This window comes from Pseudopodoces humilis, chromosome 1 (assembly GCF_049639895.1).
Source record: "Pseudopodoces humilis isolate 2021_Gansu_Grassland_sample_001 chromosome 1, ASM4963989v1, whole genome shotgun sequence".
NCBI classification, from domain to species: domain Eukaryota; kingdom Metazoa; phylum Chordata; class Aves; order Passeriformes; family Paridae; genus Pseudopodoces; species Pseudopodoces humilis.
Window position 1 is genome coordinate 117,916,410 of NC_142200.1, and position 16,219 is coordinate 117,932,628.

The 16,219-nt window shown below is 39.9% G+C and overlaps 1 protein-coding gene across 5 annotated transcripts in view; it reads right to left on the reverse strand.

The window, feature by feature from the left end:
- Positions 1-16,219, reverse strand: part of CREB5 (cAMP responsive element binding protein 5) — a 257,430-nt gene that overhangs the window by 170,680 nt on the left and 70,531 nt on the right. For all 5 annotated transcript variants that reach the window (XR_015773429.1, XM_014248698.2, XM_005518915.3 and 2 more), the window contains one exon: positions 4,031-4,203. Coding sequence is in view for 4 of the 5 variants with exons in the window: in XM_014248698.2 (XP_014104173.1) it covers positions 4,031-4,203 (173 nt within the window). In the remaining variant the exon portion in view is untranslated. The remainder of the gene's footprint in view (positions 1-4,030; positions 4,204-16,219) is intronic.

Here is a 16,219-nt window from a genome sequence, read left to right on the forward strand (position 1 = left end):
CTTTTTGATGCTGTGCCAGAAGACCATCTTATCTCGATTAAAATGCTCTACAACACTTTAAAAACAGATAATCTACATCACATGGTTAGTGTTCTATATCCTCTTTAGAGCCTGAGTTCACTGAAACTGGACTCACTCTCCATTTACTACAAAGTTAACAATTTGCTTCATCTGTGACAATCCTCCATCCTCCCATGTTCTCTATCAGCTGCAGAACTGTACCAGGCAGTTTCAAGCTGGAATAATTACTAGTTATGTCCACTACTAGCTTGAAAAACTAGCTTGAAAGCAAGTTACCTTCTCTATGAATGCTGTTAGGTTGCAGCCACCTACAGTATTTAAGTCTGAAAAATACATCTTCCCTAGCAAAAGATGTGTCCAGATAGAGCAACCACCATGCTGTGCTGTCACCAATTTGTCTACCCAGAATTCTCTCTCTCACACTGCTGTATATTCAGTCACAGAAAAAATGGAGTTAATTTAAAAAGAAGACAAGCACAGCTATTGTACAGCCTAGTTCAGAGCCCCATATCTTGAGCTGATTCAGCTTATCTGCTTTTCCATACCTTTGACAAATGCATGTCTTATATCATTTTTTCTTGCCTTCCTCCGTATGCCATACTGCTTTTCCTCCATGTATCTTATCTAGAAATGATGTGCTATTAATCAGCCAAAGACACCCTTCACTGCTAAGTGTTCCTCAACTGATTTTTCATCAGCACAAGTAGTTACTAGTTCCAGCATTCCTCCCACGTGCTGAAGGCTTGGAGGGGAGGGAGGAGGGATGGCAAGAAGGTTAGAGGCTGGCTCACCACATAAATACTATCTGGGACCTTTATACCAACCTGCCAGCTTGCTGTAATGGTAATGTTGCTGTTTGTTCTCAACAAAAGGAACATGGTGGGAGGAAAGTGGGGTTGCACCCTGTCTTATTTTTTAAGTTAATAACCTTCATGCTCTTCCTTTTATCTGATTAATCTGGCTGGGTGCCTGCTCAGTAGTAGCTGATGCTTAATACCTGAAATAATCTGTGGACATACAGTGTGCCAGTAAGGCTTGCCCAACAATGCACATTCTGTCATGCTTTCCCATGCCTTGTGTCAATATCTCATTTTATGTGCAAGCCCCCAGAGTAGGGGATAGGAAAAAACAGAGGCATGGAAGGAGAGAGGGAGGGAGAGAGAAGGCTAGAGGGAGAAGAAAGAGAAGGAGAAACGAAAATAGGGGAAAATTACATCCCTTGGGAATGTCAGCTGCTACAAACTCGCCCACTCCTCACCATGAAATGAGCTGTGTGCGGGCACAGGTGGGTCCCATTCTCTGTTACTAGAGCACAGCCTACAAACAGGGGCTAAATGAAGACTTTCATTGCTGTTCCCTGTTTTCATTGGAGCAAGGCCATCATAAACATTTGCAGGTGGCTTGGCCATAGTCTGACACTAAAATATTTGTGGTTGTGATAAAAATCAGAATATTGCTACAAGATGGTTCTATATAACCTTCAGGGCTTGATCCTGCTCTTACAGAACTCAGTGAGAGTTTTACCCAGTTTCTCTCTGCTGATTTTATTGCTCATTAAAAGGCATTTTCCCCGAAACAATTCTTCATGGTAAAGACTCATCTACCCTTTGGGGCAGATTCAGATGATTTTTTAAAAAGGGAAACTCAACCAAAATCCACTGATTTGAGCGCCTCGGAATTTGGGCTAGTTAAATATCTAAACAATCTCAACTTTGCAAGACTAAATCAAAACAACCAAACTTTGAAGAACTCAAATATTTTCTGAATTCATCGGGATTTTTTTTTCAGTTGTTTAATACCAGAACCATTGTCCAGTCTGTATTCCTCATGAATGAGTCGTGGATATAATTCTTACCACGTTTAGAAGGATAAGATGAAGATAAAAGGAAATGACAAGATATGTTCTTTGAATAAGTAAAACAGACACCACAGGGAAAAGACTGAAGGAAAAGACAAACAAGGATGCTCAACACTTTGGCAAGTAGAGGAAGTTGAAAATACAGCAATTATCTCCTAGGACACACCATGAACAAAAAACAAAACCTCCTAGGAAGAGGGAAGAATGGGGAACAGAGTATGCTGGAGGTCACACCATAAGTCTCATTCACACACCAACTCACACAGAGACTAAAATGCTGACAATTGCCTCCCAATAAAGCAGCTTTAGACTCAGACTTAGGAAACATTTGTGTGATTCAGTCACGGGGAAGAATTAAGATATGTCATGACAAAGTTTCCCAAATGAGACACACCACTGACTAGGAAAAGGCCTTTTTATCCTCAACCCCTCAAACTTTGGAGATTCTAATCACCATGGCCCCGAACCAACACAAACCTAAAACCTGACTGACAGGGTCTTGCAAAACCACATGCAGTTTTTTTCTCATTATATAGAAACAATTGTTTGGAAGCCAAGTACAGTCTTACATAAAACACCTCACCACTGAGTATTAAAAGTTGTTTGGGGTTTTATTATGCTTTTAATTAGGATCATAATTACCACTAGACCTATTAAGTCACAATTTGAACAGGAGCTTAATCATCCTTAACGCAAATAATGGCATTAGTTAATGTTTTTCTTTCTAAAATTGAAAAAGAAACTGTTTCTTCCTCCCTCCCTTTCTCCCAGACCCCTGTCTTTGAACTGAATGGGACACATATAAGACAACAATTTTGCTGGATTCACAGGCAAGTGGTATTGCATGTGAAATCTCAGTGAACACTGTGTTTTGTCAAGATGGAACATATACAAAGGGCACATCTATCAAATAGGTTTACCTGACCCAACCTACCAGATTTATTTATTAAGAAGCAAATCCCGAAACAGTAGTAAAAAGGAAAATAGAGGATCTTGGCCAGGAGCACAAAACTAGGTCAGCAGATGGAATCTGTGTCCTGTGCACGGCTGGGTAACCCAGAGCTCAGTGCCGTGGGCCATCCTAGCTACCATGGGAGATACAGAGCCTGTGGCCTAGACCAAGAATCTTGAAGGAAAACTCAAGAAAAACTGGATTTTTAGTTTTCAATGCCAGGATTTCACTTTTTGGTTTTACTTTGAAAAGACTGAAAGTTGCTCATCAATTATTTCGATAATGACTGGGGACAGAGACTCCTTTTACACATATCACTTAATTGATGTGACCAAATTACAAATGGCAGATAATGAATCTGAAGTACCGCTTCTTTCTTAGTCCACTAATATATCTTTTTATCCATACATTTTCATGTATAAGCCCACCCCTAAATTCTCAGAGCTGTGTGATTAAAGCTGAACCCTCAAGCCATTGGGGAAATTTCTGTGCAATTAAAAACAAGTTACTGTGACTTACGAGGTTTTCATACTTGCTGGAAGTAACTAAGTGTGCTAAACATGGATGGTTTTGTTCACACAGTTCTCCAGACATTATCACTCCATTGGCATTCAAGCCAATACAATAAGCATCTATACCGTCAATTTATGGTAATAAATATGGATCCATCATCACAAATTGAGCAGCTGTTCACACGGTGCCAAATTCTATTTATCTTGATGGTCTTTTTGTCTTCCAGCATTCCTCATTTAAGCAGAGGACATAGGAAATAGCTCAATTCCATAGAAAACACAGAATTCCCATTGAAGGAATTTAAAGGATCGGCTTCACAAACACTTTGTCTTTCTTCCCAGGTCATGTTTTTAGAAAAAACATGCACTATGATCATAAGAAGATAAAACAAAACTGGATGCAGAAAGCAGGACTTTCCAGTAAGTACAACATTCTGTCTTTTTTGAACCAGGGTGCCATACCTGGAGTAACCTGGCCATTCCCCACAGCCTGCAACATGTGCTGCAGGGGTCCTTGCTCGTCCTGGCAGGGTCCAGAGCAAACCCTGTAACCTCAAAAACCACTAGAACGACATCTGCTCCTGCATGCTGCTGGACCTTAAGAACTGTGAGGACATGAGGACAACATCTGGTCCTATGGGCAGGAGTCAGAGAACCAGAGAAATGAGAAAATGGAAATGGACTCACCCAATCTGCCGATTTGTGGAAGGTGCTTGTGTAATGACAGAACTGGACTGTGGAGATGGCATGGCTTGCTGAATCACAACGCTGGTGTCGTGGTTTGGCATCCTTGTGTTTGTCAGCTGGTGGGATCCAGGTCCTGCCATTGCTCCTCCAACTGTGTTATGCATGGATATATTCTGTGAAAAGCAAGGAAATGGGAGATGGTGGAGGAAAATGAAAATAAATAAATAAATATATGTCTTAGCCTGCTTTTCTGTTCTACAGGAATTCTATTAGAAATCTGAAAATATCCACAGCATGAAAAGTTACTGGCTCCTGGTAAATCCCAAGTCAATAGATCTTGTTATAACCAACAGCAATTAAAAAAAAAAAAAAAAGAAAAATTAATATTTTCTTTCATAGGGCAATATAAATGGAAAAATACCCACTGGTTGACTAATCACTCTTCTGTGATTCTGTCTTGTGGTTTGTAATGGGGATATTTAGCACATATTTCTCCTAAATGAACATGATATAAGTACAGGACAGCTTAATTTACTGCATAGCCTGTTTACTGTGTACTGTGTTTGCTTAGACTGACAAGCAAATCAAGTTTTACAGTCCCAAAGTAACAAACAATACACAGCACATCATGAAACAGCCATTTCTATTAGCCTCCATAGATTTTGTAGAGCAAAAATATCCCAGAGGCTTAGAATAACACTGTATTTCACCACATGTAACCTTTGCTTCAGGTAACTCAGAGCTCTTAAAAAGTTCCTAAAAGAATAAAAAGTTCACAGATAACTCATAGCCACTAAGCAAACAGCCAGTGGGAGACCAGGATACTGCTAAGGAAGGAGCCATGGAATAAGACTTCTCTCCTGTTATGCCTGAACACACAACACACACGGCTGCTAAACCGCAGGGTTTGACTTGGCCTGCGTTTAAAAACAAACAAAACTCTCAAGCCAGAGATAAGCCACAATGTATACACATGAAAAATACGGTAACCTTGAGAGCATTATTTTTCCTATCAGGCATCAACGTGTGAATTGTTAGCAGCAAGAGGAAAAGAAACTTTCCATTGTCACCTCATGCTAGGCTGAGGAAAACGGGGACAAAAAAACCCTTATACACACACTGCCACTAAGACTCACGCAAAGAACCTTCCTAACCACAGCAGTACTCAGGATTAAAAAACAAAGTTCTATTTCATTCAAAATTCCAATTTATGAGTCAATTTGTCTAGGAAACACACACAATCACCACAAAATATTGATAGATAAAGCTGGTGAGAAAGGAAACTCAGAGCTCTGATCAAATGTGGAAAACAGAAGAGGCACACAACATGTTGAATTCCAGACCTAAAGAAAGTATTATGTATTATAAGCCAAATAAAGAACAACCCCTCATGGAAAAAGAGAGCAAATAATTAGAGGACCCCAACTGAAGACATTAGCTGTTATCCATTTATGTCCCAAATGTGTACATTTCATGTGATTTCCCAGCACAGTTTGGACACAGGGATCTCTGTTTCTTTTACAGGGGTTGTTCCAGTCTTCAATAACACATAAAGAGGCACAGGTGCTGCCCACAGTTGAATGGTTATACCACCTCACCTGGAATGAAGAGGACCCAGCTTTGAATTCCTCTTCCAGTAAATAATTATTTACTGGAATTTTACACATTATGAATCAGGTCTAGAAGCTCCTTATTCACTTAAGAATTCACTTAAGGTGCATGAATTGCAAGAGGAAGCCAGACCAAGGACCTTAACTGTAATATTTCATAGCACAGTAGTATGTCATGACCATCAGGCAATAACCTTAGATATATGAAAACTACTCCAAAAGAAGTTCTCCCTCACCTACCACATTCCTATTAAAATGTCACTTCTTCAACAGATTACTGGTTTCTGATAAAAAGCCTGTTCAGTTTAAAAAAAAATATATACAGCCAAATCTAGCTCAGGGTTCAAACCTGCTTTTTTGATCACAGCCAGATTTTGCAAAAACAGATCTAAAATCTATCCATGTACAGTCAATATTTTAACACTATCACTTCCTAAAGTGATCTCTAAATGAAACATGTATGGTGCCATGAGTCTGCAAGGCCTGGAAATCCATCATCACAAGCTTTAGACAGGTGGTACCCTGGCATTTGCTCACAGTTTCACCAGACTTTGTTGTACCATGGTGGGGCAGACCTTAAAGATCTGATATCAGATTCCTGTGCTCCTAAATTAAGTATTTCCTTCCTCTTTTCCTTCTCTTTCCATTCTCTTCTTTCATTACAGGGCTCTCTAATGTACAAACCGATGTATTATGATGGATATGGAAAATTTTGTTTGCCCATAAGGCACTGTAGCTGTTATCTTACATGCATAAACTTCCAACACTGTTTCAAAGTTTTAACAATTTCCAATAAGCTACATCTTTTCAAAAAGTAGGTTGAGTATGTGATGCATGGAAAGTAAAAACAGAGTGAAAACCTGTCAATGCTTTCAGATGTCCATTCTTCTCAGTAATGCAAGCACTGCTCTTGGGCAAGTGCATACCATGCTGCCAAGTGAAAGCCTAAGATTTCCCAACAAAATGCCAAACTCAGCATGACTCTGACATTCATAAGAAAAGGATTTGGCAATCTCAGAATAATTTACATCAGTGAGATGCTAGTGAATCTACAGAGAAGTTCAAGCAAGTTCATACTTTAAGGGCAATAAGTATGCTTTGAAAGGCAGCAGGAAGGTAGTGTACAGTGGATCTGACTCTAAGCCTATCTGATCTCGCTGCATGCATCATGACATACAGAATGACTCTGTATCACCAGCACAGCAAGACTAGGCTCATTGCATGTGTGATGCAGCCAGTCTTCAGAACTCCCAAAATGGTTTTGCTGTGTTGAGCTCTGCATCTGGTTCTGAATGGATCTGGATAGGATATTAACAAGCTCCTTGCTGACTTTGGGCCCTTAAAGAAAGAGGGAAAATTCAGTAACATTGGCCGAAACTGAGACCTCCACTTTATATATGGAATTGTTGTTTAGTTAGGCTGCTTCCAGCTCTACTTTTAATGAGTTCTTGATGTTCTTCTACCAGGCATCTGTGAATAACATCTCCTTTGACTCCCCTTTTCATTATCCTCCAGCCCTTACGCCAATGTTTAAGATTATTTGATACTAGGTGTGGAGCTCCCAGCATTCCAGCTCAGATAAGTCTACAAGAGCAAGGACAGACTGAGCTCTCCCTCTGCTTTTAACATTCCCAAGACCCATTCACGCTCTGAGAGAATATGACACCCACACACACTCAGAGTTTTCTCAGGTATCTTCTCAACTGTGCTTCAACGTTAGAAGAGGGCATATGAGCTTATCATTATTATCTATTTTATTAAATTGAACCCAAGTGTTCACACAGGGAACAGGCCACCCATATGTCAGGAGCTGCAGAGACACAAAAGACATGCTCTTAAGATTAATTTAATGAAACTTAATTAAGATCCAATATATGAAGAGGAGTTTATGTCTTTTAGGACCAAGTTTCATCCTCACAGAAGTTTCCAATCACTCCCACTGAAGCAGAAACTAGGATTATAACAGTGAAGTGCTTTTACAGAAATGCTCCCCTTGCCCATGTGCTCATGCAGTACTCTCCATCAGTATTTGACATTGAAACAAATAAACCAAAAAGCAACAAATCATATCCACAAACCGCTTTTGAATCTACATGCTCATTCTCAACCTTTCCAGCTGCAAAAGGAAAGTATACAGATCATCATCATATTAACTTCTCCCCAGTTACACTTCATGGCCCATTTTAGCTTCAGACTTTGAAGAAAACATTTGAGCATTTTTCTCCCACATGCAACCATTTAAGCTTGGATAGACAACACACTTCTTTTTTCTAAAGGCTAAAAACTTCTTGAAGTCATGCTTCCATGTTCTGGTGGAGAGGATTACACATCACTCCACAAGAACACACACCCTGTTGGCAAGCACAGCAGAGAAATGACGGCTACGCAGACACAGGCAAAATACACCCAGGCAGTCACCAATTCCCTTAAACCCTGGTTCTTCCAGAGAAACACCCATCCGTTTCACACAGCACCACCTCAAGTCAATCACCATCTACTGAACTCAAAGGATGAAGACAACTGATCCGTCCTTTACAATCTACTGTAATATTCTGAGTTTCAGAGTTTGTTTGTGGTTTTAAACTATAAGATCTAGTTTCTGGTTTTATTTTCCTACTATTATTTTTAACTGTGAGGCTTACCAAAAATTGCAAACACCAGTTTTACATGAACTGCAGACTATTTGGGATTATTCTATATAAGCTTTTGGACCAATAAAGCTGTAACCTACAGCAAATTGTACATAAAGGTATTTTGAAAACTATTCTATATTCTATTCTATAAATTCTCAATTCTGATACAGTAATTTCTGATTACTGAGATCCTAACATCACATTATATAAAAGACACATGAGTGGAAGCCTCCAGTGACATACTCACTGCATATACTGCTTACACAGCCAAAGAACCTGCCTGCTTAAAAACTTGGAAGACTTTGTTGTAAAGAAAATTATACATTAAATGTGGCAAATAATGGCCAAAGGCTTCAAAACTGTTTTAAACATATATAACCTCCATCAAAATTACTGAGCCTCTATGAATTCTCTCCTGACAGAAGAAAAACATAATTTCAAAACAAAAGTTAGCAAGTGTCCCCAGAAGCAGTAGCAATTCTCATTATTTTCTCATTATTCAGATCAAGGTGTAAAGAAAATACCCTCACACCAGCCCATCACAACTGTTTCATCTGTAGCTGGCATGCAAAATCTAAATTCCTATAAGCACAGAACTAAGCTTGCTGCCCACTCAAGGCCAGTAAACACAGATGAGGAACTAGGGAAGAAACCAGAGATAAAAAATGAATTATGTTACTAAAGCAATTGAAGGTTTACAGGAAAAAGAAAGTCTATTATCAAGATTTTAATTTTTAAAAAAATAAAAAAGGAAAAAGTTCCATTATGCAGGAGATGGGTGAGTGTAAATTTGGTGGAGACTGAAATGCAATACCTTTTCCTCCTTTTTTTAAACTGTAACATCTGTAGAGCTTTGAATGAGGAAAAGCACTAAAGCAAAAAAAAAAAAAGGACACAGAAAGAAACTGCTGGAAAATGCTATGTAGTAACATTAAGCATAAGGACAAAGCACTATGAAGATCTTATTGCAGACCACTAAAATCCATTTAACTCCCCTACTTAGCAAGAGGTATGAAGTCACTGAGTGAGGCTGACACATAAAAATACAGAACTCATGCCAAAGGATCTATTCCTCAAAACATTTCAAAGAAAGGCAAATACTCACTTAACAGCTACCTGATAAAAATGGCACATTACAAGAAACAGCAGGCATGATATATCCCAGAATGGGGAAAGACTCTTCCCTGCCCCCAAGGCCCCCATCCAAAGTCTCCCCCTAAACTGGACCCAGCCAGCCATCCACACCACGCTGGAGACTGAAAGGCCAGGAGCTGTATGGGTATATCTGACTTCTTGAACCCCAGGCAGGGCTGCTCAGTCAAATGTTATCAACCTGATCTCCAAAGGGGTAAAAATGTAAAGAAAAATTAAACTCCTTACTCAAGAATGACAAGTAATGATAGGCAGATGGGGAAAGAAGAGAAACATTGCTCTCACTGAAATCATAAAGCTTTGAATCTGTACTTATCAGTCTCAGCCACTGGTTTCCAATTTTTTGGATCACAGACCTCTGTCAACCCTCTGAATTTCACACAGAGCACTCTGTGCTCTTATCATAAATTGTGTAATTAAGGCAAGATGGTTCCACAGACCAGATGCAGATGACTTACCACAGCTTTGCGACCACCAGCAGTTCACAGACCAGACTTTAACTGCCACACAAATACGGCTTTGGAGCACCGTGACTATAATTTATTGACAAAAAAAGATAACATTTCTAAAGGTATCTATGAACTTCAGTAACCCTTGTCCTTTTCTTCAAATTGTCTTCAATTTTTGGAGCCTTAGATAAATATTGTTAATTAATAGATCAGATTTGTGTACTGAGACTGGCAGGAGCTTTGCAAAATTTTATCCTCAATATCTGTGTTGGAGCATGCAGGGAAACTTCCTTGTTGTTTTAAGTTAGCATGGATTATTCTTAAGCATAGACATGGTGGCTGCTCCTCAAGAGGCACAAAACAAAACAAAACAAAAATAATATTTTTATCCTGTTTTCTTTCAATAGCTGTTCACATGTTATCAGAAAGGCTTTCTGAGATACACTGAGTGATGCAAACCTCATCTGCTAATCTCCAGCAAACCGCACGGCGCTGCTAAGCAGCGTGGCACAGGACACAGGACAGACATATGAAGTGCTAAGCCAGGTGTAAGCCATCTCAAGGCTCTAGCAGTCACCACTGTAACTCAAAGTCCAAAGGGCCCATTTAAGCACTACTAATCCTCTTAAGGCCGCTGCCTGAAGGGTGACAGCCCTGCACAAAATCTCCCTCATGCTGCAGGCCAGCCTCTGGCTGCCCCCGCTGTGCCTCTGCCCCTCGGGCACCCAGGGAGCACCATCACCTCCTCAGTCACCTCCTCCGGTCCCTTCCTCACACCTCCTCGGGAAAATGCCCACAAGCTTCTTCCAGGGGCAGGAGAAGCCTCCCTGCCTGTCCTCCACTTTGGCTGCCGGTCTAAGCAAATGCTCTGACTCCTCTGATACCATGAACAAAGTGCAGGATACTTAGAATTTTTGGTCTTTTATCTTAATTTTTTTGACATGATCTAATTACAGCCATTCAGTGGTGCCCTCTAATTATCAGTAGAAATGAATACTGAAAGATGACCCTTGTCTTCCACAATTCCCTCCCCTCTTCCCTCACTACCCTTCCCGTGCCCTTTACAGCATGTCTGTCCAGACTAGGCTGGTAACACATGAAGCCTTCTTTACATACACAGTAAGCAATATATGGTATATACCAGAGGTACCCATGATAAACCATTTACTAGAGCGAAGGAAAAAAGGTGATGTAAAGGAACATATTTTAAAGGAGAAGGAAACTTTAGAAGATTGGTCTCACCAGAGTTTGAAAGGAAATAGCTTCTCTATGGGAAAGGATGACATCAGATTGCATGCTTATGTCTTGAAGTTTCCTACAGATATTTCCCATTTTTCCTCAGGGTTGCTTGTTTCATGCACAATTACTTGCCCAAGATAGCCACTAAAGCAGCATAGCACAAAGAGCTTCTTCTGTTCAACTAAACATCAGCAACACTAAGTGTGCAAAGCCCAGTTTGGGTCACTCAGGGTGTTTTGCACTGCTAACACCACATTAACTCTTGCTAATTGGCAAGCTAAAAAATAGGGGGAGCACAACTGGCTGCCTGGCTCTACCCAGTTCTCTCATTCTTTATGCAAAAGCCATAAACTGACTATTTTGTTTCTTCTAAGTTGCCTATTGTGACATTTATAAACAGGAACCTGGCAGCATGTCAATGGTGCAAACTGATTTCCTTTTTTAAATACAATTTTAAAAAGCAAATAAACAAGGTTATGCCTGCTAATGAAACATTATATGCCATGCTGGAGCTAGCTTTTCTCAAATGTATTCTCTAGAGCAGATGGAACACCACTAAACACAAAACAACAAACCCTTTAATAAAAGCATGTTTATAAGAAAATACATTCTCCACAGAACTTCGTCTAAGGCAACACTGGCTTATATCTGTAATGTTATCTCAGGGACAGAATTATGGTCCCATTAGATTGCTGTAAACAAGGGAGTTTGCCATGCATTTCAAATGAAGAAGGGCTGGTAAGGAACATGAAAATAACAAAAGAAATTTGCCAGGATACTTACTAGGTGTAATTCCTAAAGGCCTTAGTTGAAATCAAGGCTTAATTGTGCTAAAACCTGTATAGGCACATTGATGGCCAACAGTTCCCCACAGGCCTCAGCATCCAGAGACAAAACAAGGAAAGAGGAAAGAGGAAAAGGAGAAAGTGATTTGTCCAGCCAAATATCAGACTCAATGCAAGGGCTCTTTTCTCCCGATCTACTGCCTCGTTCTTTACTTTGCACTGTTTCCTTGCATCTAGTACTTATCTATGAACTGAGAAGACCAGAAAAGTTTAAATTAATAGATAAAAATTCAAAGAAACAGAATCGTAAGCTCTGCTTGAGTTTTTTCCAGCACTATCATTTAATTTCTGTAAATCAGACAGACTACACATAGTGAGTACTCAAAGAACCTTCTCAAAGTAGGTGCATGTCAACTTTTGCAGGACAAGCAATTAGACATCCAAAAGCAGCTGCCAGATCTGGAGGCCAGTCAGAGGGTAGTTGAAAACCTGGCTTTCCTTTCTTTATTGTAAGGAGTTTTGTTTTTATCAATCGTGAAACAGAAAGCTGGGAGGGGGAGGGAGGCACTCCTCCAGGAATTGCTTTAAAAAAGCCTTTGATACTGCTAACTGAAGGCACCAGGCTTTTCAACGTTATGCAAACCATTTATAATCTGTTAACAGCAAATTCACAGAGACAGCACTTTGACATCTAAATTTGTTGTATTTTATTTAAAGCTTCTTAGAAATTCTCATCATTGATTTCACTGGCATAAGTTACTGGCATCATGCATGAGTTACAGCCCTGGCTGTTGACTGCACTCCATGACCAGAACATTTTTTAGACAGAGAAATTGGTAAAGAGAGCAAGGATGGTAGCAACAAAACATCCAGTGATTTTCCATTCAGGCAGTTTCAAGCAGAAAACCAGCAGGCTTAACTTTTCTGCTAAGAAGTCAAGTGGAAATGCTGCTACCCTGGTAATAAAATGCATCTCCTAAATATTCTGTTTCCCCCAACACACTGTGCCAGCTGTGTTGGGCCAGGCAGACTAATACTACATGGGCACTCAAACAAAAGGCTGGGAAAGGTCCAGGAGCGAAGGCTAATGGTGGTCTCCAGATGACTCAGATAAACCATTTGCAACATAACAAGATAGGTTAAACCATAGGTTTAACCAGGGAAGGGGTTTTCAAGTCAGCTAGTAGAAAAATCATTTTGATCAGTGAAAATAATAAAAGGAACACCAAGATGTCAAGTCAGGATCAAGTTAATTCACCAGGTCCCCTGGGAAGTAATCACAAAGGCAATCTCGCAGTTCTGCAGGATCCACAATCACTTCAGTTGATTTTAGGTTGATGCTTTGGGAGAGGAGAGCTAGTTTAGTTTAGACATTGAACTGAAAGAACTTAAATAAAATTACGTACATTATTTGGAAGCATTCAGACAAAAATCAATTTTTGTAGCCATAAGAGTTAAAAAAGTTAAGGTTTAGAAAGGCAAACAGTGTCTACACAGAAGGCAAAGAAGTTAAATACACTTCTAGCTAAAGGAAGTTCACTTCTACTGAGTACAGCAGGGGCTACAGACAAACAGATTACAAGAAAGCATTCTCTGAATCCTCAAAGCTGGTAAGCAGTCTGGTTAAGGAGAAGCAGCCCTTGTCCACCTCTGCCTTGGTTTCAGCAAGAGACAGACAGGCACTGAAAAAAAAGCAGTAAGACTAGGAGAATAAACATGCTTGGAATAAATTTAAACCAATAGTGGTCCTTCTGGCAAGAAACACAGTTGACCATCCCCTGATGAAGGCATGTGGCTTGGTCTTAAACACAGATGGAGACCTCTGGAAGAAGAGCTATTGTTAATGGGAAAAAGAACAAGTAAGCAAGCTGGATGGAGCTTGGACATACAACTTCCCAGGATGGGAACAGCGGAAAAGATCAGAAATATAACTCCATGAACAGAACAAACATGTTCTGCAGGTCAGGTAGACTGGGAACGGCACAGCCACCCTTTTTCTTACTCTGTAACAGATTTACTGCATGATTTTGATCAAATTACTTCACATTCTTCTGCCTTAGATGTAAAACAGGACAAAGACCTTCAACAGCTATGCAGTGCTTGCAAGTGACAAGAAAGGAATAGCTTTTAGAGACAACACAATATACCTAGGGAGGCAACGTAACACAGCAGTGACAGAGCAGAAGAGGAGTTTTTTGTAAGAGAACTCCACAGGACTTTAGAGTAGCATGCATTTCAAACTCACAAAAATGACAAGAAATCATAATCAAGATACCTTAACCAATACAGAAAATAGTTATATGATAAATACCATCAGAAGATTTGCGAGACAGAAGAACAGTTATTTGGTAGCTGTAAACATGAGAGAAAGACATCTACATCAGTAAAAGAGAATAATGACTGCATACTCAAGTCCAGAAAGTCCAGACAGCATTGCAGGATCTATTATTCAGAAAAGGGGAGCTCATCGTCTGCAGAAAACTGTACCAAATTAAAGGATTCCTGGATGCAGATCCAAATAGGGGCACTAAAAATTGTGAGTCACTTCAGAAGAGTCAGGCTAAAAATCTTACTGAGGTTATAATGGTGGTGGTGAATTCTCAGTTGTAAAAGTGGGATATCTTTGGCTCAGCTCCTTTTCTGACTGGAGGAAATGGAGAGAAAAACAAAGAAGCTGCACTATATTTGATAATGCTACCAGACAATCATCCAGATGTACACACTTCCAGTCACACTAATTAAATGTGGTGTGGAGCCATCCTGGGGAAATTACATACCATCCCTCTAGAGTACCACATGCTTCTGAAATGCCTTGGTGAAGTTCTCACTGTATCTGAGAAGCCACAATGCTCCTTTTCCCGAGTAAAAAATGATTGGTCCTCCTGCATAATTGGTCCTCCTGGTGCGACTCAGCCAGATAGATAACTTCATTCAAGGAGGCAAAACATAATTCAGGCAGGAGTTTCAGCTAAGCCATGAATGAAACAGGGCAAGCAGGCATCCTTAAGCAACAGCCTAACTGTACTTGGAGAACTGTTAGTTCTGAGTGCTCTCCTCCACACAGCAGCTTTTGCCTAGAAGGTCAGTGGGATGTTTACAGCCTAGCAATGTGAGAGCTGAAAGTTGAAGAGCAGGGAAGAGGGTCAGGAGTACCAGCCTGGCACAAGTAGCACCATGATCCTGGTCTCAAGAGCAGCCAGCTCCTGGGTATCAGCATTAAAGAGCAATATTACTCTTAAACCTTGAACACTGTCATTTAAACCAACCTAACTTACAGTTTTAATACACAAGACTCAAAAAATAGCCAGTGAGGGGCCCAGGAAATGCTATTTGTTTTTGCTTCATCTCCAGAAGACAACAGAATGGACTGTGCTCTGGAAATATATTGGCTCACAGACTGAGCAAAAGGAAGGAGGTTTTCCAGTCAGATAGTGCTCAGAAGGTGAGTCTGTGTATGCTTTAGCCTTTTTGCCAGTTGTCTAGGGAAATTACAGTGGCAACCCCCTGCCACAGACCATATTAAATATCACAATCTTCACCATTCCTGTTGATTATATAAGAGAAGGCTATGTGACCCCTGTATGATATTCTAAAAGCCATTTCCCAAACATTTCATAACTGAATGCTTGAATTCATTTCAAATGCTTGCTACAAATTTTCATTTTGAGAACAAAGGCTGAAAAGCCAAAGCTATTTGTGGCTCAATGGAAGGTCTCCTTTAAAACACATCATCTCGCATTTCTCACCTACAGCTGTGAAAAGGTTTGGAAAGCTGAATCTAGTGAGTCTGGATTGTTAGAGCTGGCCCAGAAATTTGCTCAGAGTTTTCATTTTCAAAGAACCAAACAAGAAAACTGATAGATTTGTCTGGATTTACTAATTATGTCCCATGTAATAAGACCAGAAATTTTAATTCTCTCACTAAGATTTATTAGGTATTGGCAGGGATGTATATGGAAGTTTAGCATCCAGAGAAAAGCTATTCAACAGAGAAAGAGAGAAAAGTAAACTCAATGAGGTTCAAAGCAAAAACAAAAAAAATAAAGATTTGTGTGATAGTAGAGAATATGCTTTGTTGTTCTATTAGATTATTTGCTTTAAAGCAGAAATATGATAGTCTGAATTTTAAAAAGATATGGTAAAGTCTGTGATGTAGGGAGTCCAAAATTATTATTCTTCCTTCAAAAAGGACAGACAAAGTACTACCCTACAATACTTGGTCTGTCTCTTCTTACAGTAAACATTGCTAATGCTCCTGGCGAGGGGCTGACCTTGCCAGCCAATTACATTATGCTAATTTGTCTGTTACTATAACTCCTAC